General features: G+C 44.4%; 1 protein-coding gene across 4 annotated transcripts in view; it reads right to left on the bottom strand.

Annotated features, from left to right (window-relative positions):
• The window catches only part of WDFY2 (WD repeat and FYVE domain containing 2), a 183,182-nt gene continuing 158,778 nt past the window's right edge, over positions 1 to 24,404 (bottom strand). For all 4 annotated transcript variants that reach the window (XM_060637251.3, XM_078433984.2, XM_078433980.2 and 1 more), the window contains 5 exons: positions 15,350 to 15,455; positions 11,374 to 11,475; positions 10,417 to 10,547; positions 7,857 to 7,965; positions 1 to 6,800 (listed from right to left, as the gene is read on the bottom strand). In XM_060637251.3, coding sequence (XP_060493234.1) covers positions 6,771 to 6,800; positions 7,857 to 7,965; positions 10,417 to 10,547; positions 11,374 to 11,475; positions 15,350 to 15,455 — 478 coding nt within the window. In that variant the 3' untranslated portion in view covers positions 1 to 6,770. The remainder of the gene's footprint in view (positions 6,801 to 7,856; positions 7,966 to 10,416; positions 10,548 to 11,373; positions 11,476 to 15,349; positions 15,456 to 24,404) is intronic.

The following is a 24,404-nucleotide window of genomic DNA, read 5'->3' as shown; positions in this document are numbered from 1 at the left end:
AAGGTTTCCACAGAGATTTATTTTAAACCGTGGAGGCAACTTTGCATTGAGAGTCTCTTACACTGGTAATGGCTACAGGCATGTTTCAGTCAGAGGGAACACAGTGGGAAAGTGAGCAGAGTTGAAAAACATTCACAACATCCAGCAGCATTTGAACAGAGAACGGGATACAGACATTTTGACATGGTAAGAAATTCTTGCTCCGTCTCACCGGATCAGTCAGGAAGTCAAGGTCGAGCCTGTCCGGTCTGGTTGGTGGACTCTACTGGCAGACAGCATGGCCATGCCGGAGGGTTCTGCTGGAACCACACGCGAGAGATCGGTTCCAGCCTCGGGCTCATTACCTTCTCAGCCTGACCCCCTGGGGAATCTCATTTCAGAAAGAAAGAAAAAGACACCCGAAAAGTGACGTGCCTGCTGCGGCCAGGTGCGGAGGTGGCCGCAGACTGACGGCGTGCACGATGGCAGAGTCCATTTCCCTGGTTATGAAGAGTGAGAGGCAGGCACGAACGTGGAGCTAGCACCTTCCCTGTTGTCCAGTTAGTAACAGTTTTTGTCCTTTTCATATAAAGATTTTCTTTTGCAAAGTGACAGTACGTGAAAAAAAGTCATTAAAAAAGCAAGGCAAATGGCGTCAAACACAAATATATCAAGAGTACCATGGTTACCAGTGACACAAGTGTTTGGTCTATACTTCATACGGGTGGATGCTACTGACCTAAGGCTGCCATCCACCTGGATGGGAAAAAGAAAAGTGGAGACAAATGAAGTACTTTTTTCAAACCATTTTCCCTTTTTGTAGTATAGTTCGCCCTCTTCTGATTCCTAGAGAACCGAGGGAGAAAGGTATCAAGGTCAGATTCTAAATCTAATGTCAAAACTAACTTGCGGTTCCCTGACACCGTCTCTCCCAAGAAAGTCAGATACGCTTCTTAAGTCACAAAGGTGGACAGTTTGAGGTATCTATTTTTAATGAGATGGTACCATGATCAAGTTCCACCTTCTTTATCTTCTTCAGACCTCTAGATGGAAACACGCAGCAAGCAGTTTATGTGATGTGACAGAAGACAAAGACATTCCTATGTCAGCCACTAGTCACACAGTAAACAACATAAATGGAATCACAGGATCGCAGGACTGGAAGGGGTCTTAAGGACGATCATCAAATTCGATCCCTCCTCCAGGCTTCAGCCTCCCTCCCGCTTTGCCGACAAGGGGCTGTCTACTGGCTGTGCAAACATTTCCTGGCACGGGGAACACAGGGAGGAATCCCACTCCAGTACTGGGCAGATCTAATTTCTGAAGACTGCTTTTGGGTGTTAGGCCTAAATAGGTTTCTCAGTGGAAGGGATAATGTTCACGGGCAAAATTACAAACTAAAAACCCCAAGGGTTGGTATGTATGTAATTCTTGGTTGTAAACTTGAGCAGAAGTTGAAAAATGAACACGGGTGCCCTGAATGAAGTTACGGACACACGATACCTGGCTAGCGCAAGACAAAGGCGAACGGATGCAACGGCAAGAACTAGAAAGTGCCGAGCCCCACGGCAGAATGTCGGGGTGCCCTGGCTGGGCGGGGCCGGGTCTTTGAGGTGGGGGCTGCCCGAGCCCTTTTCACAGTCTCGGAATTGAGGAAAATGTTCCCTTCCACGTGGCTAGTGCCACCAGGAGGAGGATTTATCACATTTGCCACACTGTACTGAGATGACCCATTACTTGCGAGAACGATTTAAGGCCGACAGGGAAATTGAGGGCAGCTGCCTGCTTGCGCACCGACGGGCTTGGCCACAGTTGTCTAGCACAGTCTCCTCCTGCCCCAGGCAAGCTCTTTCCTTTCTCAAAGGGGAGCAGCCGAGACTGGCCCACCTGCGCGATGAGGGAACTAGCAGGCAAGTTCTCCCAGGCCGAGTCCATGCATGCAGCGGTCTCCAGCTCCACCTCACGGCCTCCAGGACGGGGCTGTGCCTCCAGAAACTTCAAAAATTAATTACCAAGGGCCATTTTAACATAACAATCCCAGGTATTTCTAAAGGAAAAACAAACAAACTTTGATACTAGCCTCAGCTGCAGGAAAACTTGACTCTCAAACTCTGAGTGAACCCCTCCTGGCGAACTGTATGCGGCCTCCCTCCCTGCACGGGCCCGCCCGTAATGACAAGAGCTCGGGCCCCAGGACTGCCGCTTGAGCGCGCGATTATTCTCCGGCGACTCCAAACCACTTGTGGCCTCTGCGTACCAGGCTGATGCCAGATCGTAGGCATTTGTTTCTGTCTCTGCAGCCTACAGGTCCCTTCCCGACTCCACTAACCCCACCTCCACCTTTAACCGGCTCAGAAACCCTTTCTGCTGGGGGAGGGGCACCCTGCGCAGAACTCCCCGGGGGGACCTCAAGCATGCTCCTTTCACTGAATGAACTACATGGGACTGAAATGACCCATCTGCTCCCCGTGTGGCCTCTGCCCAGGCCAGGAAGTGGACCCCAGCACCCCAGGGCCTAGTTCAAAGCCCTCGTATGTGGTGGACACTCAACAGATTGCTCAAGTGGGCTACGATCTCTAGGAGCACCTAGAGAACTCTGTGCTTCCCAGTCAACTTGCTAGATACCCACTTTCAGTTAAAATTTACTATTATTTTATTTATTTTTATTTAAAAAAATTTTTTAATGTTTATTTTTGAGAGAGACACAGAGCGCAAGCAGGAAAGGGGCAGAGAGAGAGACACAGAATCCGAAGCAGGCTCCAGGCTCTGAGCTGTCAGCACAGAGCCTGACTTGCGGCTCGAACCCATGAGCCGTGAGATCATGACCTGAGCCGAGGTCGGATGCATAACCGACTGAGCCATGCAGGCGCCCCAAAATTTACCATTATTTTAAAGGAGAGAAAAAGAAGACTGTTTGGGCAAAGTGCTTTTACTTTAAAATATATATCTTAGTGAAGGAGATCGCTTACATACAATTAAACAATGAAAAGGCCAAAGCAAAGGAATCTCATTTAATGAATATTTGTGGCCAGTAACTTTGGTACACAGTTTAGAGCTCTCCCTTTACTTAAAAGTCAAAGTCCAGGCTTTAAAAATTGATTTTTAAGCAAAAATAAATTATGCTTTTTAAAAATGAATCTGGGGCACCTGGGTGGCTCAGTCGGTTGGGCTCAGGTCATAATGTCGTGGTTCATGAGTTCGAGGCCCATGTCCGGCTGTGTGCTGACTGACAGCTCAGAGCCTGGAGCCTGCTTCGGATTCTGTGTGTCTGTCTCTCTGTCCCTCTCCCACTTGCACTCTGTCTCTTTCTCTCAAAGATAAATAAACATTAAAAAAAAAGAATGAATCCCAAACCATGAAAAGGTGATCACGTTCCCTAAGACTGACTGACTCAAGGCTAGCCTTCAGACAAAAGGGAAGATGAATTTTCAACACCCTCGGATTTCCACTTGGATTTGGCTGCTGGGGTGGTCCATGGAGAAGAGCGCCAGAATGAGTTTATTCTGATCAAGACCAGCAACAGTTGCCTCATTGAGCAGTACCCACCCACTCGTAAACAAGGCTGGAGCCAAAAGAAGTGTCAGGTTCCCCTATGAGAGCATCAAATCTGGTTCCCAAGAGCTGCTTGGAAGTCACTCCTCCTGGTCATGCCATTACTAGTTAAGGTCCAAAAGCAACTGTTCCTCAAAAACTCTTCTTTTAGGTTCTCTTGTTTACACCTCAGCTGTATCCAACTGCCTGGTGTGACTACATGTTTTCTGCTTGGAACATTCTAGATCTCTGAAGATCCCTTCCAGTTTTGTGATTTTATGATTCCTTGAATAATTCAAACAACCAAATGAGAAACAGGCCGTTGACTGACCGCATATAAAAAGACATGCAATTCCAAGTGCTTAATTTAAAACGACTTTTGCTACTGTGGACACAAACCCAGGCAGCTAGAGGTTCCAGTAACATCTCTTTGGAGAAACTGAGAGCAGGTGATTGGTTTTATCCTACCAAACGAAGAATAAGTCTGTGCATGACATGTGTGCAGTTTTGCCGGTTTCAGGTAAGGCATCACTTGCCGGAACTGGTCAAGTAACAGAGCAAAAACATATGTAAAGTGCAATTCCAATAGGGCAAAACAAGAACTATGACAGTTAACCTGGACAGGAGCAGAGCCAAGTGCTGGTGCCAGCCTTCACTCCTAATGGGTGAAGCCTCCAGCCACAAAATGCTTGGAAGACACGCACCACCCGCGTCTCTCTCTCCATGAGTTACAAAAATGGCGGAGGCACTCAATGTAAAACTCAAAGAATTCACAGTATCACAAACACGCACAGCTGGTTTGCTAAGCACTTCTCACCAAATTCAAGCACCCATACAGACGAGGAAAAAGGAAAAGGCGGAGCAGCGGATGCCATGATACATCTGTGGTTTCCGATCGCGACTCTCATCGGTGGGGTGTCGAGTGGTTTCGACCTCCGAGTGGCTCTGAGGGCTGGGGTCCCGCCGTGCTGGGAGGGAGGTGGCTGCAGTGAAGTGCAGGGTCACGGACCAGGGCGACCGCGGTGTACACTCGTGACCACATAGGGGCAGGCAGCTTCCCCGGTGGGGTGTGAGCTCGTCTAGACCTAGCTCACATCCACGTCAGGCTTGAGGGGCACTGGTCTACCGCTTCCCTAACGCTTCTCCCTCTCCGTATACAGGCCACGCTCCAAAACCCAGGAAGGGAAAACAGATTAATTTCTATTACTCATTTCCAACACATGGTTCTCTATCACGTGCAACTTAGTAAGCGGCTCCAAGTTCTAGTAGTAGACTATAATATAGATATTTGAATATTTGAATTCCCTTTTTAAAGCTCTCTCACAATCATGCAGAAAAGACTCGGATTAGTTATAACAGGCAACTGATGGTAAGCAAGGGTCATGTGGAAGGGGACAGTGATGTGACCGGTGGTAACCGCTTCCGTGGGCGTGCGCATGCGCACACGCAATCTTAGCGTTTGGGCACGTGAGCTCATCCGGTCTGAGGTCTCGGGTGATGGCCGCCGTTACTCTGGCTGCACGAGGCGTGCGCACTGGTCCTGCGTCCCAGCGCTGCAGCAGCGGACCCTCTCTAGGAAGCCCCCTCCCCGCGTCCTACACGGGCCAGTGTCAGGGGTCTTCAGAGAATGGGAGTAGGGCAGCCACGTAAGGCTGGTAGTACTTTTCCTGGTTGGAAAGAAAAGCCCGAAGTGAAAGAAAAATCGGGAGCACTTCAAATACTACCACCAAAAAACTGTCAAATCAGGAATGCACAAGCTAATATGGATAGTGAAGGGCAAGTCATTGGCCTGTTTATCGGCGAGGCTTGATTTAACCTGGCGATCTCGAGACTTAGTGATCCCCGGCCGCCCCTGCCAGGGGAGGGTGACGAGGCGGTACATGTAAAGCGCGCACAATGGGGCAGGCTCATCGTGCATGCCTGCTGCTAACGCAGTCTGGCTTTACAGGTGAAAATAAGATTCCTAAAAGGGACTTCAATGGCCTGAGGTGAGTCACTACACGTAAGAGTATTTCACTTCATCAAGTCTGTCTGGATTCCCTTCAACTGAGAGCTCTTCAGGTTCATTTTCTAAGCTCCCCACCCACTTTTTAAAAAATTTTTAACATTCCCAATCGGAACACAGTATGAGCTGTACGACTGGGTACCTTTTACGTCTCAGATCACACAGGTTTAGTACGAAAGTGTGCACAGTGTTCTGAAATACATTAAGATCAAAATCTTTAAATATCTAGTTTTTAAAGGGGAAGAGAATACAGATGGTGAGTAGAGCAGGATACGATCTCGCAGTAACGAACACATTCAAATTCAGAGGTGCAGCGCGGAGAAACACATCTTACAGATGCTTCCCCCCCCACCCAAGGTCATGGGTTTTTGTTTCGTTGTGTTGTGTTTGTTTTGAATATTGTGAGCGAGGAAGAGCTATGTGAATAAAGCCAAAACAGAAAGGGCTCAGACAGCTCCAACTGAATTAGAAATGACCCAGGCACTGCGAGTTGAAGCTCTGAGTTACAATCACCCACCTCTGTGGGGACAGTGGTTGGGAGCAGCTTTCTCACAGCCTTTTTGTAACGTAGGAAAGACGGAGACACGGAGGCAGAAGCACAAGGTCACGTCTACTCAGAACATGAGCGAGTGAGACGTGTCAAAGGGATAACTCTTCACGTGATTCAAGAAGTCGGCTGGAAAACCCACATGAATGGTTTCCCAGCTCTCTCTGTTGAAGAGGATTTCTGTGAAAGCGGAAACGCTGAGAAGAAAGAGCGTAAATATAAACACACTGGCAAAGAGCCGATGAAGCGGAGAGTAGGTAACAGAAGAAAAAGACGCTGACCACAGAATATGTGCCGGAAGTGAAGAAAACATGGAAACGACTTTATAATGACCAAAAATACCCTGAACAGATGCCTCCGTCATTTCTCCAACACGCAAAGCAACAACTAAAACGAAGTGTTGAAAATGTAAAAATTAAACACCCCACACAGAGTTTTCAGTATGCTCAAAACAATGTAGCACAGCCAGACTGTATAAACCATTTGCTAAAAAAATATCTTCTTTTATATCGTATGAACGCGTTGAAAGGCTCCCTCGCCAGCGTTCACTCACGAGCTCACCCCTGTACGCGTTGCTACCCCGTCAGCTCAGCCCCGCTCTGCAGTTTCTCTCGAACTCTCACACGTCCGCTTGCAGCTCCAGTAATGATGTGGATTAGAACAACCGTTTCTTGAGTAAGTACGATCTTTGTGATGCCTGTAGTGTCATCAAGACACGACTGGGGTCATATCCCACAACTGTGAAAAGGAAAAGAGAACATCTGATGAATTAAAAATTCAATTGTGCGAAGGATAAACAGTCCCCATCGAATGCAAGTGAACGTTTTGACAAGCAGCTAGGAACTATGCTAATGTGCTTTCTAAATCTATTAAGTAGTATTTTGCCATGAAAATGTTTCACGTAAACTTTAAAACCGTGGCTGTGGGGAATTTCAATCCAGCCAGTGGAGAATAAGGCAGATCAGATTCACTTAATGGTCAAGGGAACAGACGTGTGTTAGGCACCCAATGGGCGCCAGGGATGTGCTGTGTCCTTTCTGTATCTTCCCTCATTCAGTCTTCTCAAGGTCCTCTAAGATGTCTCATTTTCAAAAATGAAGGAACCAAGGCTCCCAGACTTGACTTCTAACTTGCTCCAAGTCACAGAGGCCTGGTGGCTTCGAAGGGGGTTATTGTAGCCACCGCATCCTGTGGCCGCCTCCAAGAAGGGCCCAGAGTGGGCCGGTGCGCCGGGCGAGCCTGTGCCTGTTTGTCAGGGGTGGCGCAGCTGTGGCCCCTCCTGTCCTGGGCCTCTGCTGTAGTACCAAAGCCATGCGGTCCAGCACAGTCCTCAGAGAAGCCCTGGAGGAATGCTTCTGGATTAATTGATCTCACGGGGGAAAGATCTCGTTTATTTCTTGTTGGCTTACCTGAGTCCTTCCTTTCCTTCAATGCTCGGCTCAAACCCCACCACCTTCCTGAAGCCATCTCCAGCAGCCCCATCCCCCTCCACTGAATTCTTCAGGTAATTCTTGCCTGTATCACTCTTTTGGCTGCTGAACACATGACCTATTAGTAACCGTCAAAAAGACAGAGTACGTCCCCAGTAGGCTACCCGCTGCCTGCAGCCAAGAGCCACGTCTGATTTTGGTATGTGAAGCCCGTGTCCTGGCATGGGGCCTGGCACATAATGGGTTCTCAAAAACACTCACCGCTGAGAGTAACCTTGTGAGCAGACCTCACACAGTCTTGGGGCTCCAGTATATTTACACAGGGCCAAAGATGGAAAGCTTCTAAAATGAGATGGCATCCTACCTTAATAACCTTGTCAGTTCCAGAAGTCAGTAACCATCCTCTGGTTGCATCGAAATGCACATGCACAATGTTATGTTTACTGTCATGGAAGGTAGCCGTAGGTGCACGTCTGGAAGGAGCAAAGTAAGTTTCCGAGAGTGAAAAGTAGTGACACATGAATGAAAGAGACCTAAGGTCTCATTAAGCTCTAATTTGCAGCCAAATGGCTAAGACTGCTTCACATTATTTATTATTATTATTTTTTAATGTTTATTTATTTTTGAGAGAGAGCGCCAGATTATAAGCAGGGGGAGGGGCAGAGAGAGAGAGGGAGACACAGAATCCAAAGCAGGCTCTAGGCTCTGAGCTGTCAGCACAGAGCCCAATGCAGGGCTCGAACTCATGGACCACGAGATCATGACCTGAGCTGAAGTTGGACGCTCAACCAAATAAGCCACATAGGTGCCCCTATTTTTTAATTTTTTTTTTAATTTTATTTTTAAGTAAAGTCTGTACCCAACACGGGGCCCCAACTCACAACCCCTAGGTCAAGAGTTGCATGCTCTACCGACTGAGCCAGCCAGGTGCCCCAAGACTTACTCACTTTAAAATTACTCTTTATATCTACTGTTAGTCCCTGGGAACCTGTTAATGATTTTTTTTCTTAAGGTGCAACGATTCTTCTCTTCTCCAGAATGGGAAAGAGATGATGACATTTCCCAAAGTCTTACGGATTACTTGTTGCTCTGATAGAGCCTTTGAAAATCTCTATTGATGCTTTTGACAAATCTTAAAACAAACGCCTCAATGCTTTTGCTAAGTCTCAGAAGAACTTGCTGCTACCTGTGCCTATTAAAAACAAAAAGCACACCTGTTACAAAGCCTAAGATACTATTACCATTCTACCTGAAGGGCTGCCTAATCTATTTCCTTGTGTTCCTGGTGTTAACTTGCAGGCTTCTTAGTTTTTCTATGGTGTTCTAACTCTTTAACCAGTAAAACAACCTATCAACAAACATCATTATTTGTTTTGTATTTTTTCATCTGTGCTTTTTTTTTTTTTTTTTTTTTTTGGTAAGAAGGCTTGTCAACTGCCTAGGTTGTCTAGAGGCAAAGCAGAAGAGGCAGGACAAACGGTGACATGGGGAAGAGGGGGAAGGAGGGACATAGGGAAGGAGACGGCTGTCCTCTCCTCGTGTTTCAAGGGGGCCCACTCTGCAGTGGGCTCTCTGAAGACGGCTGTTACCTGTAGCTAAGTCTGCAGCACAGATCTTGAGTATTCTAAAACGGTCACTTTCAAATATTTGGAATTCAAGATTTAGGTTCAATGTGCTGTTGCCTAGGCTATCTGGGTCTGTGTCTTTATCTATAAAATGAAGAATTAATTTAGAATATCTCTAAAGTTTCTTGCAGCTCTCTAATGAAAAGAATTCTCTTATGAATTCCATCACATATGATGAGTGGAAAATAATCAATGAATATAAATGCTTATTGATGCAAGGGCATCTTAATTTATATTTGATATGGATAAATAAGAAGGAAAAAACACATAAATTAGGGTTATCTGTAAGAGAATGCTTTGGTTTATTAATTGCCAAGAATTTCCTTTAAGTGCTGACTTCCTCCGGTGCATTTTAAATGTGTTTCTATCTACGTGCCGCTTACAAGACACCTATCTTATACTTAAAACGATTCCACTGTAGACAAGGTACGGGAGTAGGTGGGGGAGAATCGGGCAGGTAAGTTCCTCAGGAGAGCGTGCCGTCATCCATTATATAAGGGGAACGTGTTGCAAAGCATTCTGTTTACTCCTGGGGCACTTTGGAAGTAGCGGCATTCAAGGGGTAACACAGATGTGCCCCTCCACGTACACACCCCAACGCTGACGTGCAGTAACCTAAGGTCCTAGGTTATTGGGCAAGACCAACAAGCAAGACTGAGTAGCTGCACGGCCGGCAGTCCTGGCCTCTTCGGTAAAGTGGCTTAGCGATTTTGGAGAAGACGCCAACTTCTCGAGCCTGTGGGCTGATTCAGCTCCTGTAAAGATACCAGCTTGGGCTAGAAAGTGAAGCTTGGGCTCCTACACTCCTGAGCAACCCTTAAGGAAATAAACAGACAGAAGGGTTTGCTGGAAGAACATCTGTTTGCAGTGCACATGTCCTTGGGGGTGGAGAAAAGCACAGAAGACATGAATTCTTCACGTGTACTCCCTTTTCCTGTCTCGTAAGAGAACACGTATCTCTTGGAAGGAAGGAGGGCTTTACCCACTTGCCATGGTCTATATTCTATAAATTTTTTTAAGTTTACTTATTTATTTAGAGAGGAGGAGGGGGTAAGCATGAGAGAGAGGGGGAGAGAGAGAATCCCAAGCAGTGAGGCTCAATCCAATGAACCGTTAGGTCATGACCTGAGCCAAAACAAGGACACTTAACCACTGAGCCACCCAGGCGCCCCGCCACGGTCTCCATTCTGAACCAGCAGGAACGAGGACACCGTTGGTCACGGCTGAGGTGCCGAGGGCAGCTTCCCAGATCACGTTCTCTCCTTCACCCTGACAGCCCTGCGCATTGCTGGAACTCACTCTTCGTCGGTGATGGCCTCGTGGCAGCTGTCACAGACCCTCACTTCAAACTCGAAGCCCATCAGGGGGATGGAGGAGCGCTTGGAGCTGCACTTGCCGCAGACGGCCTTCCCACACTTGCGGCAGTGGTGCTGGTGGGAGAGAGAGCGCACGCTTGCTGTGGCTCCCACGCCTCTGCCTTACCAGGCTCAGGCGTGGTCAACAGCATTCGGGGGAGGATGTTAAACAAGAGCGCCCCAGGAAACTGAAGGAACACACCAGGCGTGTTCTCTTCGGGGCTCTTTATTCAAATGGAAAGCTGCTGGGAAGACATCTGCTCGTGCCACCGCACCCACCCCTTCCCCCACCCCTACCACAGCCCCCTTTCGCCCATTCTCGGTCCTTCCCAGCCATCATTAGTAGGAGCTCCACAGATTATGCTGCTGGATGAAGGAGAACACGAGTGAAGCCCAATTCATGCTCAGGCCATGCTCAGGCTGGGTGACTAACACTGATTTCCTTGGGGAGGACCAAATCCAACCTCGAATCAGACTGAAAATGCTCTATTATTATGAGTAGATCTAAATGACGAAAACTAAAATGGCAGGAGAGAAAGTGAAATTATTAAGAAGAAATAAATACCACTTACATAATTTCATGGTTTGGTACCACTACGAGCTAAGCATGACCCCTCTAATTTTAAGATGTATTTCGGTAGACGCCACTAGAATTCTAAAATCAACATCCCTTAACTACTTGGAACAAGGCACTACAGAAACTGAACCCAGAAGGAATGAGCTGCAGTCGATAAGGGAATAAATTAACGTGCAGTCACAAAGTGGCCGCAGGGTTATAACTGACCCCCCCGCCCCCCGCACCATCCCCGCCAACTTCTGCCCAGGGTGCTGGTTCTTCTAAGATCACAGGTGAAGTTATTTCCGCTCTATTACATTCTGATGAGGGATCTGTATCACCCACCTGTCTTAGGCCAATTTTCTTACTGTCCCACATTTGCTTGAAGTTCCAGAAGAAAGGCTGATCACATTTTTGGCAGGAGTCGCTGTCCAACCATTCAGGGGTCTTGTGAAATAAAGCACGCAACAGGACACAGTGAGGAGCAGTGAGGACAACGAACGATTAACACCGATGAAAGTTACAGAATCAAGATGTGTTTACAAGAAACAGAGGTATGACTGCTCAGTTAGTTATCGAAAAAATATTCACTGAATGCCTATTGTGCGTCGAGCCCTGGGGGACGTAGTGGTGAATTAAAAGAATCTCTGTCATCATGGAGCTTATAACTTATCAGGGAAGGCTACACAAGAAAATATTATGAATGTCAATTACTTAAATAAGTGGAAGTGCAAAGGCCTGAGAAGGCGACGCGGGGTACCATGAGAGCGGGACAGCACGGGCTGGGGCTCAGGCGCATTCAGGGATGGCTGGGGCCACACCACACAGAGTTCTGAGAGCCATGGTGACTTTATCACATATTCTCAGATCGTGTATCTGCTCTGGCTGTACATAATTATGTGTAACTGCACATGACACATACACACAGCTACCTGTGTGGGAAGGATACAATGTGACCTCAGTGGGTACTCAGGGAAGCCGCATGTCCACCGTCCGCTCACGGCAGGGCCCAGCAAGGGTGCAGGCTTTGCTCTTTGCCTCATGGACCACATACTATTGCGCCTCTGTTCGCTATTTCCCAACCCCATCACGAGTACTCGAAACTGTATCAAATGCGTTTAAAAGATGTATTAAGCTTAAAGTTATTCCTTAGCAAATCTTTACGGATTATGCAAATGGTGACTCTACATCTGTTTCTAGAGTTCCATGTTCAACTCTGTACATTTCATCATTCGGCAGAGAGACTGATCTCTTTCCACCTATCACTGAACCCAAGGAACCTGGACAAATATATCCAACTCCAGGGTTTCTCAAAAGTGAATTCCAGGAAACTCCAATGTGACTCGCAGGCCACTTACTATATATAAAAGAAGCCTGAGATCAGATAAGTTTCAGAAATGTGGCGAACAACAGCCCGCCCCCTCTCTCTACGAGATTCAACGGACAGCAGCATAGCCAAGGCTCGGAAAGGCTTTTGTCTGTTGATGTAATCCTTTTCCAAAGAAGACCTGTTACGGAACAGATTTGGGGGGTTAGCCTATTCTCCCATCTCCAAGCAGAAATGAACCTAAAGCTATACACATGCTCTCAAAAAAGAAAAGTAAAAAGATGACATTTTAGGAGTTCCAATTCTTGGTTTATTTATTTTAGCAAAACCAAAGAGTTATTAGGAAGTAAGCCTTGATTTGCTTTGTAATTTGCATGCTCTAATCAGTTTAAAGACAGATTTGACAAAGTAATACAAAGTTTTCAGGCAGAAACATTTTATCCCTGAAAGACTTATCTATGTTGTGATTTTTCAAAACACTTATGATGCAGGAAAATTCACAAAAGAGTCACATACACACACTACTGCATCTTTTGTAAGGAAGCATACAGGTTTAGGACATGTATCAAATGCGTCACAGTGGGTGTCTATGAGGGGGAAATGGGAGTGAGGATCAGGAAAAGGGAACAAAATCAGCATGTGTGGTATGATTCCATTTTTTATCCACCCCCCGCCCCCCGTAATGCTTGTACATGTGTATTTGCAGAGCAAACTATAAGGAAGGACTTTTTGCCAACATGTTACGGGTGATATTTCTGGGATGGGTGACATGTTTTCTATTTGTTAATGAGTACTCTGTGATTTTTCTACAAAGAACATGCATTGTATATACGTCTAAAAAATGATAACGATTCTTGACAAAACAGGTTTCACGAACAAGAGAAACACAGGTTTAGCCTATGAGATGTCAACTCGATGCGTGCTCAGCCACTCGGTCTCCCTCTGCTCCCCAACGCCAATCACCTCTGACTGCTTCTACTGCTCACAAGCATAGGGTGGCTTCTCTTGTTCACCTGGTCTTTACTTGTGGTGTTTCCTGTTCTGGTCGGAGCACATCCGGGCCCCATCAATCTTTCATTTCAGCGCCATGTCCTTGCACAAACTCTCTGCTGAGAAAGCCAACAATGGTAACGCCCCTTCCTAAATACCCGGCACTAATGTTCTATCTTGCAGCAACTACGATCGAATCCTTCATACCATTTAATAACAGAAAAGACCCACATGTCTTTTCTTCCAGAAAGTCAGCCAGCACAGGGACTGCTTCCTTACAAGTCTGCAGCCTCCTGAGTTAAGCACCCTGCATAGCATTTGCCAGGACCCAGAAGCTCCACAGATACATCTCAGGTCTTTACATTTCTAAAAGATGACCCTTGCAAAAACTGGCTGGAACTATCACTCAAAGAAGAAGATTCGACAGTCAGCAAGTACCAAGTGCCCCTATATCCGCATGTCAGAGGGTGTAACTTAAGCAAGATGACTCAGAGGACAGCCCATCAGCCACCTGGTTTCATCTCTGGAAACCACATCATTATCCTCTTTGGGGCCTCTGTCCATCAAGGGTGGAGGCTGCATGCACTGAGGGAAAAGAGCCCGGTGGCTCCCCCTCTCCTGGTGTGGTCAGTTAGGCCTGGGAAGAAGTCAGGACAGACTAGGTGTGGCCGTCCGTCACCCAAAGCAGGCTCCAGCACAGAATCCACAGTCACCTGGACGGCCTGGCTGGCGCGGTCACTGCACACTGCACCGATTTCCCTGCTGTTACACTGAAGGGGCCAAGCGGTGCTTTCAAAAGCCATATTCTACAACTCCCCACTTCCAAAGCGTAATGATCATTTTAATTAGTTACTAATAGAACTCCCGTGGATTTATGGTTTGGGCAAGTCAGGCTTTAATCTTCTTAAGCATTTAATTACTGGCATTTGAAAGGCATTACGTTGTGGATAATAGCAACTACTCTCTTGAAATGAGATTGCGGTGAGGGCGTGGAAAGAAGATGGGAAATTGCTTTTGTCTTTTTAAAGTGTTGCTTTTCTAAGTCTTGCACCCTGCAAAGAAATAAATTAGAAGAACATACACTGTCAGAGGGAAAGTTCATCCCGCGTAATTCTAGGGAAATGAGAAAATGGTTAACTTCAAAGTCCTTGTCAAAGGGGATATTCAGTAAACAGATCAGTTGTTAAGATGCTCAAAGATGAAAAAAGAAAACTCATAAAGAAAGAATCCTATGATAAAACTTAAATGTATGCTTAAAAATGACAAAGTATATGTTTATATCTGGAGAATGGTTAAAAGCACAAAAATAGTTATTTCTGATATTTCTACTAATATCAAACTAAAAGGACTCTGACTTCATCAAGTACCATTTCTCACACGTTAGCCACCGTTCTCTAACATAAAGCACATGAGTTTTCTATGCTCCTAGGGCACTTTAGGGAGTAATCGCCTGAAAATAGATGGTTCCCTTTTCCCACCTGAACTTTGGTTATGAATGGAGCAACAGATTCAAAGTCTGAACAGCTTAGTCTCGGTCGAAATTCTTATGAAATCTCTCTTGCATGAATGTTACATGCCAATTTGTGAGGGGTACAAAAAATGGAATTTCCTTTTGTACGGAAAAAATTTTTTAATGTTTGTTTGGTTTTGAGAGACAGAGAGAGACAGAACCTAAGTGGGGAAGGGGCAGAGAGAGAGAGAGACACAGAATCCGAAGCAGGCTCCAGGCTCTGAGCTGTCAGCACAGAGCCCGACACGGGGCGTGAACCCACAAACCGTGAGATCACGACCTGAGCCGAAGTCGGACACTCAACCGACTGAGCCACCTAGGCGCCCCCGAAAATTTTTTATTCTCTGACATAACATGTCTTATTTCACAGTTTAATCATAAAATAGAGCAGAAATGAGCAGAAGGGGAGGCTGAGGCATTCCTCGGCAGACCCAGAACCGCACAGTCCAGCCCAGCGGCCATGGAGTGGTCCCGTGACCTGCTGTGACACGTACCTCCTGCCTCTCCACGTCCATGTTCCAGACCACAATCCCACCATCACCACCGCAAGAGATGAGCTGCCGTGTGTGCTGTGCATAGGAAAGGGCCTGGACTTTGTCACTGCAAAAGAAAGCAAAAGTCAGTGACAGTTCTGGAGAGCAAATGAAAGCCCTAAAGGCAGGAAGCCCAGCAAAGTCAATCAATGCGCATGCTCACCCTTGAGCCCCAAGCACAAGTCTTAGAAATCAGATGGAATCAAAATGTTTAAGATGCTGAGGCCCAGGAAGACAGAGTTTTTGTCAGTTACCAACACTTAAGGGAAAAAAAGCTGATTGTTGAACTCAGTGTAAGATAGTACTATCCCTTTCCTTAATTGATTTATTATATATAAAATCTGTGGCACATGTTTGTGCTGTATTTCTTCTAAAGTCATGATTTTACCTTTAAAAAAAAATTTTACTTTAGAGAGTGCGTGAGGCGGGGAGAAGGACAGAGGGAGAGAGGGAGGGAGGGAGGGAGAGAGAGAGAGAGAGAGAGAGAGAGAGAGAGAGAGAGAGAGAGAGAATCTTCAGTAGGCTCCATGCTCAGTGTGGAGCTGGACACAGGGCTCAATCCCACCACCCTGGGATCACAACCTGAGCTGACATCAAGAGTTGGATGTTCAACCGACTGAGCTACCCAGGTGCCCCTGATTTTACCTTTTATAAGAAAAGCATCCTTTTTTTAATGTTGATTTTTGAAGGAGAGAGACATAGAGTGCAAGTGTGGGAGGGGCAGAGAGAGAGGGAGACACAGAATCTGAAGCAGGCCCCAGGCTCCCAGCAGAGAGCCCAATGTAGGGCGTGAACTCGTGAACTGTGAGATCATGACCCAAGCCGGAGTTGGATGCATAACCGACTAAGTCACCCAGGCACCCCCCCAAAAGTATCCTTTAAGAGCACTGGAGGTCATTCATCGGAATGCCCACTGCATTCCTGCCAGATCCAGGTAAACCATGTTGCCTGAGGTGTGAGGCACATCATGGTGGCTTAAGCCAAAGGGTGCCATTTCTTGGCTTCCAGAGTGAAACCAAAGCAGCAATAGACTTGAGTTTTGCTGACTCTCTATTTTCTCTAGTTTTCATTTCCTCTCTACTCATTTTGTGTTTTATTTTTCTTTCTAGTTCATACATGGCTGATGAATTATTCCTTCTTGGGGAAAGCCAAGACCAGTTCCGTGGTCTGACAATTTGAGCATCACTAACAAAAAGTTATATACATTATTCTCCATTGGGTGAGGGAATAGGAAACTGGCTTCTTGGTTGTTTCTGATTATGTTTCTATTTTGAGCTCAAATCAATTAAGGATTCTGTGCCCACTGGGAAGGAGAACAACTCCTTGAAATCTGGACTGGGTTTTTTTTTGTGTGCTTTCGTGTTTCCTTTTGCCCTGCAGCTGAAGTTGTGGAACAGATGCTGTTAAAGCCCCGTGTGTCCGATCTCGCGGTCCGTGAGTTCGAGCCCCGCGTCGGGCTCTGGGCTGATGGCTCGGAGCCTGGAGCCTGTTTCAGATTCTGTGTCTCCCTCTCTCTCTGCCCCTCCCCCGTTCATGCTCTGTCTCTCTCTGTCGCAAAAATAAATAAAAAACGTTGAAAAAAAAAAAATTAAAAAAAAAAAATAAGGGGCGCCTGGGTGGCGCAGTCGGTTAAGCGTCCGACTTCAGCCAGGTCACGATCTCGCGGTCCGTGAGTTCGAGCCCCGCGTCGGGCTCTGGGCTGATGGCTCGGAGCCTGGAGCCTGTTTCAGATTCTGTGTCTCCCTCTCTCTCTGCCCCTCCCCCGTTCATGCTCTGTCTCTCTCTGTCGCAAAAATAAATAAAAAACGTTGAAAAAAAAAAAAAATTAAAGCCCCGTGTGTCTTCGTCTACACTTCAGTAAGGCCTGTCCCTCTCGTATATGGAGTATTATTGTATTTCCAGAGGGTGTCAATAACTTAGATTACAGTATTATTTCTTTTTTCTTGTTTTAATTTCTCTTCTTTTTAGATTATAGTACTTCTTAAATTATAAGAACTTGTTCTATTTGGCTTATAAAGAGAAACAAATGTTTATAGAAATTCATTCTTCCTAAATTTAACAGAAAAAAAGGAAATTGAGCCTCTAAAACTTTAAGTTTACTAGACTTAAAAATTATTTTACACAAAAGACTAACTCAATAACATTTTAAGAACCTAAGTTCAGAGAATTGAGGCTAATTCTTTGGCATATGAGACTAGTATGGTTACATTTTAAAACACAGCTAGTCCTTTTCTTATTTATCAGTGTTAAGTATAACACAAGTGTACAACTTATTTTAATGGGGTTGATTTCTTATAAGTGTATATAGGATAAGTGGTCAAACAAGCGAATATGATGCCTATATAATGCTTAAGACTATTAAAAATATAAATTCGTGTTGAACTCAACTGAATTAATTGTTTTGATAAAGTTTCTCTATAACTAGCAATTATGTGTTATGGCACATCAACTTACAGATAATCCCTAAGATCTTTAGGTAACTTAAAATGGATTACTATTAGGTTGAACTAATTGATAAACAATCACTAGATACCCACTTAGATAATTTCCAAGTAAGTCAGAATACTGAAACTTTGATTACAAAGCATAGTATTAAGCTTATATATACTTCCTTTTTATTTTGTACATCCTAGACAGGCTGCAACTTAGGTGAGTCACCAATGAACACGTCCACGTGTGCCACCGTAAGGAGACATAAAAGTGGCATATGTTGCAAGAGAAATTTCTGTGGTGTGCGCTCCTGAGCTTTGCTGGTCTGCTCGGATGCTTGTATGTGACAGCTTTCAATTACCCACATCCTCCCTCCTCCCAATTTTCTCTAGGAGATATACACTAGTTACTTTGGTTAATTATTATAATTAAAATGGATGGTTTATGGATGGACTATGCCAGGGGCAGTAATGGAAACAAGATATGACGATGTGTGGGCTTCGGTTTTTCAAAGAGAAAACAGAACAGTTTTGTCTTAAAGCAATGGTTCTCGAACTTTTTTGTCTCAGGACCCCTTTGCACTCTTAAAACTTATTTGAGGACACCAAAGAGCTTTGGTTTAAATAAGTGATAACTATCAATATTTATTGTATTTGAAGTCAGAATTGAGAATTAAAAAAAATATCGATTCATTTGGAATTAGCAACGAATCCATTCCATCTTAATATAAATCACATATATTTGATGAAAATTAACTGTACTTCCCAAAGTGACAAATTTTGATGACAAAAATGGCACTGTTGAACATTTCTGCCATTCTTTCTAAATAGTATGTGGCTTCACAGGAGCGAGCCAGATAACCATCTCTTTCTGCATTTATTCTGATGCCACTCGTCATGCAGCCTCTGGAAAACTCCATTGTACATTTTTGAGAGAATATGGATGAATAAGGCAGTTCTAAAGTAAAGTATAAATTTGTTCCAGAATATGAGAAAGAAAAATGAAGGATAAAACTTGGAATGTGAATTTTATTTGCTTTGGTTTATAATACTCGAGTCTGAAAAAAGAGCAATAAAATGCATTAAAATCTTGGCGTAGTTCCCTCAGTTTTGATGGCCTGCTTCCTTGCCTTACTGATTAATGCCTTTGACTACAATGCAAAAGGATATTTTTTACCTTCTATAGAATCTGCCTAGCTAGCAAAGATTTTGTGTGTCACCACAATTATTTTCAGAGCTTTATGTTAACTTGGTTAAAGTCCCAGAAACATCTCTGACAACTCTTTTGATTTTGCCTTCCCAGACTGTACCCTGTCTTTTGAAAAAATAAAATAAAAAATTTGGGACACTTTTTATACCTACAGCTATCTTTGAGATTTCCTGGAGGGATCCTTGAGAATTGTAAAGATGTGTTCCTTTGCTTCATAAAAAGAGAGATGCTATAAATAACTGTATTCGTTTGCTGTGTTGCTATTTTAAGAGTTTCATGGGACGAGTTGTCAGATCACAAGAGATGCTCAGTCTTCCCTAGGTCAAGTCAGTATAGATAAGATGTTATTAATATATAAGCATTTCTAAAGTTGCATATTTTATGGGAGGACCCTGGAGATTAATCAGAGCTCTCGTTGTCTATAATATGTTTTCCCCTCTGGGGAAATAATGATCAAAACTCTTGGGAAACACTTATGTAGGCTATCTCAATAGAGAATTTTATTCTCCTCCCTTATGATATTATCTGTCACAGTAAAAAAAACAAAACAAAAAAAAAAAAAACCTAACCATTAAAGTCTCTATAATCTATAGATAACTTTTGTTTCACTCTGATGCTTGCCTGAGGGCTCTGTTATAAGCTACAGGCCAGAAAGGAGAATCTCGAGAGTTTCACAGAAAAGGACGACATGTACCAGGTATTTTAAAATATTGCTATTTCAAAGAACAGACTCTCGGGCAAAGGTTACAGAGCTGACACGACTTAGACAATTTGTAAGCCGTGCTAGTGGACCAAGTCTGGATTTCCTTGGATTTCTGGACTCCTTTTAGTCTGGCTGCAGATGGCTTCATGAATGCAGACTACTAAAGCAAGAACCAGCAGAACAAGAATTAATTACACAGGACTGAATGAACTGAAGAGGGACATTTTGCTGTGGTTATATGTCTGGAATATTGTTAAATATTCTTTGGATCTATGAGGCTGCCTTTTCTCTTACTTTTTACCCTACGTCTAAACTACAATCTTGTAAACTCTGCTTTTATAAGCTAAAGAAACATTTAAACATGACATCCAGTTTTCAATGATTCCCCCGGAATTAAAAAAGTAATACTGAACCCCCTTAAATTTAATGGCAATATATTTATTTTGTAGGTTCAGTTAGCCTCCCTCCAAAGGATATGACTTGGCAACCAGGTCCTTACCTGGAGTGTCATATTAGAGAACGATGCTCATCGAATCAGATATGACTAGCCACTTGAACTTATGGCGCCAATGCCTACAAAGTCTTCCCAGGAAAACTGGCCTAGTACTGGGTTTGCAGGGTCCTGGCCTTACAGATAGTAAGGAAACTACCAGGCCAGGGACCTGGCAAACGTTGGTAACCTCGAGGAATTCAACCAAAGCTGTAAATACCACAGGTGAAATATGGTGCAGAATCTTTTGGGCTAGCTTTCCTAATCTTGGTACAGCCAATAACAGAGGCTTTGAAAAGCCCAATCCAAGATTCCTTATAAAAACTTGCAGGCAGAAGTTAATTCTGCAGGCTTGATAGTTATTGTTTAATACTCTTTGGCTCTATTATTTGCAAAGCAAACCAAGAAGACCTATATGGCTAATTAACACTCTCACCGTACAATGTAAATAATTAGGCCAAACCTTATGAGACCAACCTTTTGTGATCAAGAATAATCTTTGAGATTATTATGATTACAGGAGGGGTGGGGGAAGAACTATCAGGCAGACTGTGAAGGAATGAGATGGGCAAAAAGAAATTACTGGTATCTTCAAATGGAGTATCAGGTAATACCTAGCATACCTTTTGGGGTTGTCTGATTCTGTAGGGGTCTGCATCTTTCAGTACCATTAACCTTGCTATTTTATAACTCTGTAAGTTACACGAACCTGGTATTATTGCAAACGAACCTTTCCAGTGATGATATAACTAATCCCCCTGCCCGCCCCCTCCCACAGAAGCCAACTGTGAATACACCTGCCAATTCATTTCAGTTCTCCATTGTCTACGCATACGTCTGTTCTTTGGGTTTTCCTTTGAACTGGTGTAACATCTTACTAGTCCCTTTAGTAATTAATGACTAATATAAAATTTTCACCGGGTATTTGTTAACAAAAGAGTCAATTGTTTTCTATCTCTCTTGGCTGCTACTTCACACGTTTTAAAGTATGGAGCGCCACCATGCTGACATTCAAGGGCAAGAAGGAAAATCTATCTACTTGAACAGACTCGTAACCCGGTGATTTGAACAACATTTCATTTGTTAAGGCATCTTGATACACATCAGTGATCTTGTAAAGCCAAAATAAGCTACAGAAGGAACTGCTTTGCCACTCATAGCTGGCAGCAACATTCAGCAACCAATACATAATTTATGGGACTCCAATACTGTTAATATTCCAACACAGATGAGTGGAACACAGTGATGAATGCTGGATTCCAAGCTTTGTAATAAAGCTGCTCGGGGACTTCTTGATTTAAGGATTCACAATCTAACCACCTTGCAGTTAAAAACGAGGTAAGGGAACATCCCCAGGTTCACAGATTGAGGGTTATAAAGAACAAAAGATACCTTCTTCTTACATTCATGTTTCATCTGACATCAGTGTAGCATTTATACTGGAAAGCATTTCAAAACTGGTTATCATTCCACGGGTGAGAGCTCCAAGTACTGCATTGCAAATGCTCTTACCGGTGCACAAAAGCCTCACTTTTCACGACTACCAGGATCTGCCAGCTACAAAGACTACACTTACTGGCAATGGCCTCATTTCCCTTCTCACCAGCCCTAGAGGGAACACAGGCCTTAGTAGGCCTAGCTACATAATTTGGGGGGGGGGGGGGGAGCGTCATGCACAATGAAAATGCAGGGCCCCTTGCTAAAAATGTACTAACAATGACAAGATGGTGACAGCAGGACATTAACCCAAGCATGGGGCCCATCCAAGCAGGGGGCCCATCCAAGCATGGGGCCCTGTGTGACTGCACAGGTAGCATGCCCCTGAGGCCGGTGCTGTGTCTGATGCTTGTTAAGGAAAAAGGGTAGAGAAGCCTTTATTCTTTTTACTGAAACAGATTTTCAGACATAAGGTAACATCTGCTCAAATGTCAGCTTAGGTCCTCTTCTACATCCTAAGAGTAGTATAGCAGCTTTCATTTCTTTGATGAAAAGTCCTAGATTACTTGGTGAAAATCTAATCAGTCATGCATCTGCTCCCAGAGAACTCGCTCTCTTCTATTCAGAGCCCCCATATTCATAAGTCTCCCCAAACCTCCAAGGACCAGAAAAGGCTCGTGAGTAATCCACACATGTGAGGTCCCCCGGATAACAGATACTTGGGGCCATCTCACACCAAAGGGACCCTGGATGGATCTGCCTCCCTGGGAATCCTTGGATCACGGCCAGCCTGAACCCTGAACATAGGATCCTACTGGGAGTGCTGGTTCAAGATTGGCAACGTTTGGCTGTTTACCGGCTAAGACAGAAGATCAGAGTAGCCACTGCCCTCCCATCCTCCTGCAAGTTCCTGAAAACCCTGTACTGAGTTCATGCAGTTCTGTTTTGGGTAACCTCCTGATCCTGAGAACAATGAGAACACATTCATCTCCTAAGATCCAAATCAAGAGTGACTCCCTCCACTGAGGCTTCCCATTTTTCAGTACAACTGGCAAACTGTCCCACCTCGTCCCCATTCTCATGCCTCTATAGCACCATTCAGGCAGTGGCTGTTGCCATAGTGCCCTTCATATCCGAAGGGTCTGCTATAAAGTCTGGTATATAGACAGAGATCAGTAAACTTCTGTTGAGTGTAATATAAATTGAGGGAGTAGGTACATGTGGCTATACTTCCACTTAAAATGCTATGTTCAGAGAGAAATACAAATCCTATCCAAAAGCTTGATTTACAAATTACTATAATTTTTATTAACAAGAATATGCTTAACACCTGTCACTTACTGTCCCTTACTCTTGTGCTGATTATTTTACATGCATTATATCATTTATGGTTTTTGACAACCTTTGAGGGTTTTCCTTTCCAATATTATCCTTACTTTAGAGATGAGGAAACTGAGGATCAGAGAGATAGAGAGCCCTGCTTAGAGCCAGAAGGGCTGGCTCAAATACAGCCTGGCCTGATCCAGAGGCCAGCAATTAATGACCACACCACGGAGCACCACCCCTCAGATAAGATTCCACTCTCTGTGAAAACCCTAATTTTGAATTCTTTGATCTATTATGCATTAGTTAAGTGAGAAATAGAAAAAAAATCTCTTCCCCTGTATCCTAATAATTCTCCGGTGATACAATGAGAAATGCTCCTAAATCTGAGATTCGCAAAGAGAGAAACCTTGCTCTCCTGACCCTTCCTCTCCTTCCCCAAACCCAGAAAAGGATGAATGTGAGAATTCTACTTCCTCTCCTAACTTGACAGGCAATTTACCTGATAGAGAGGGAAAGGTACAAATTCTGCCGATGGATATTTATCGACGAATAGCCCCTTTCTTTTAAAAAAAATTTTTTTTAATGTTCATTTATTTTTGACAGACAGACACAGAGTGTGAGCGGGGTAGAGGCAGAGAGAGACACACAGAATCTGAAGCAGGCTCCAGGCTCTGAGCTGTCAGCACAGAGCCTGATGCGGGGCTCGAACTCATGAACCGTGACATCATGATCTGAGCTGGAGGCTTAACTGACTGAGCCACCCAGATGCCCCACTGACTAGTCCCTCTCTTTACAAAAAGGCTTTGAAGATGCTTGTAACAAAAGTCTTATACATGCTAGAAGTCGGAAGAGAAAAACCAAGAGCTGGGACTATGGAAAAAGGAAGCAAATACACAGGCCGTATGTGCCAACAGCCGGGGCTGTGACCACGTCCCCCGTAACCTAAGATCCCAGTGTTGGTGGAGGGTTCCATCCCAAAAAGTTCATCTGTGCTTTAAATCGAGTTACCGTTAAACTAAATTGCCACAAAGTCTTAAAAGCCTGAGAAAAATACTGCTAGAAAGGAAAATTATGGTCATAAAGTTGGTCATGAAATGACAGGTATTATCTAAGAATAAAAAAGGATCTAAAAAGCCCAAGTATCATTATTAGGTTTGACACGGTGGGCATGGGACAATAAATGTCCAGGCTTATGCTTCTGTAATATCCATCCAACTGGTAATGGATACTTCAGAAACATAACTGGTCCCTGAAACTGGAACCTTTTCTTTGCCTTTCCTTCCACAGAGCTAGCACACAATCATGGTCCACTTGCTACAGGGAATAAAAATATCAAAATGTTTCAAATGCAGAGAATATTGTATAGAAGTATACTTTCTTAGCTTTTTTCCCTTGGACTTGGAAACATTTCAGTTACTCTA

The sequence above is a fragment of the Panthera onca genome, chromosome A1, assembly GCF_046562875.1.
Source record: "Panthera onca isolate mPanOnc1 chromosome A1, mPanOnc1 haplotype 2, whole genome shotgun sequence".
Taxonomy (NCBI): Eukaryota; Metazoa; Chordata; class Mammalia; order Carnivora; family Felidae; genus Panthera; species Panthera onca.
The sequence above is the reverse complement of the archived record's forward strand: the minus strand, read 5'-3'. Positions and strand labels throughout refer to the sequence as shown.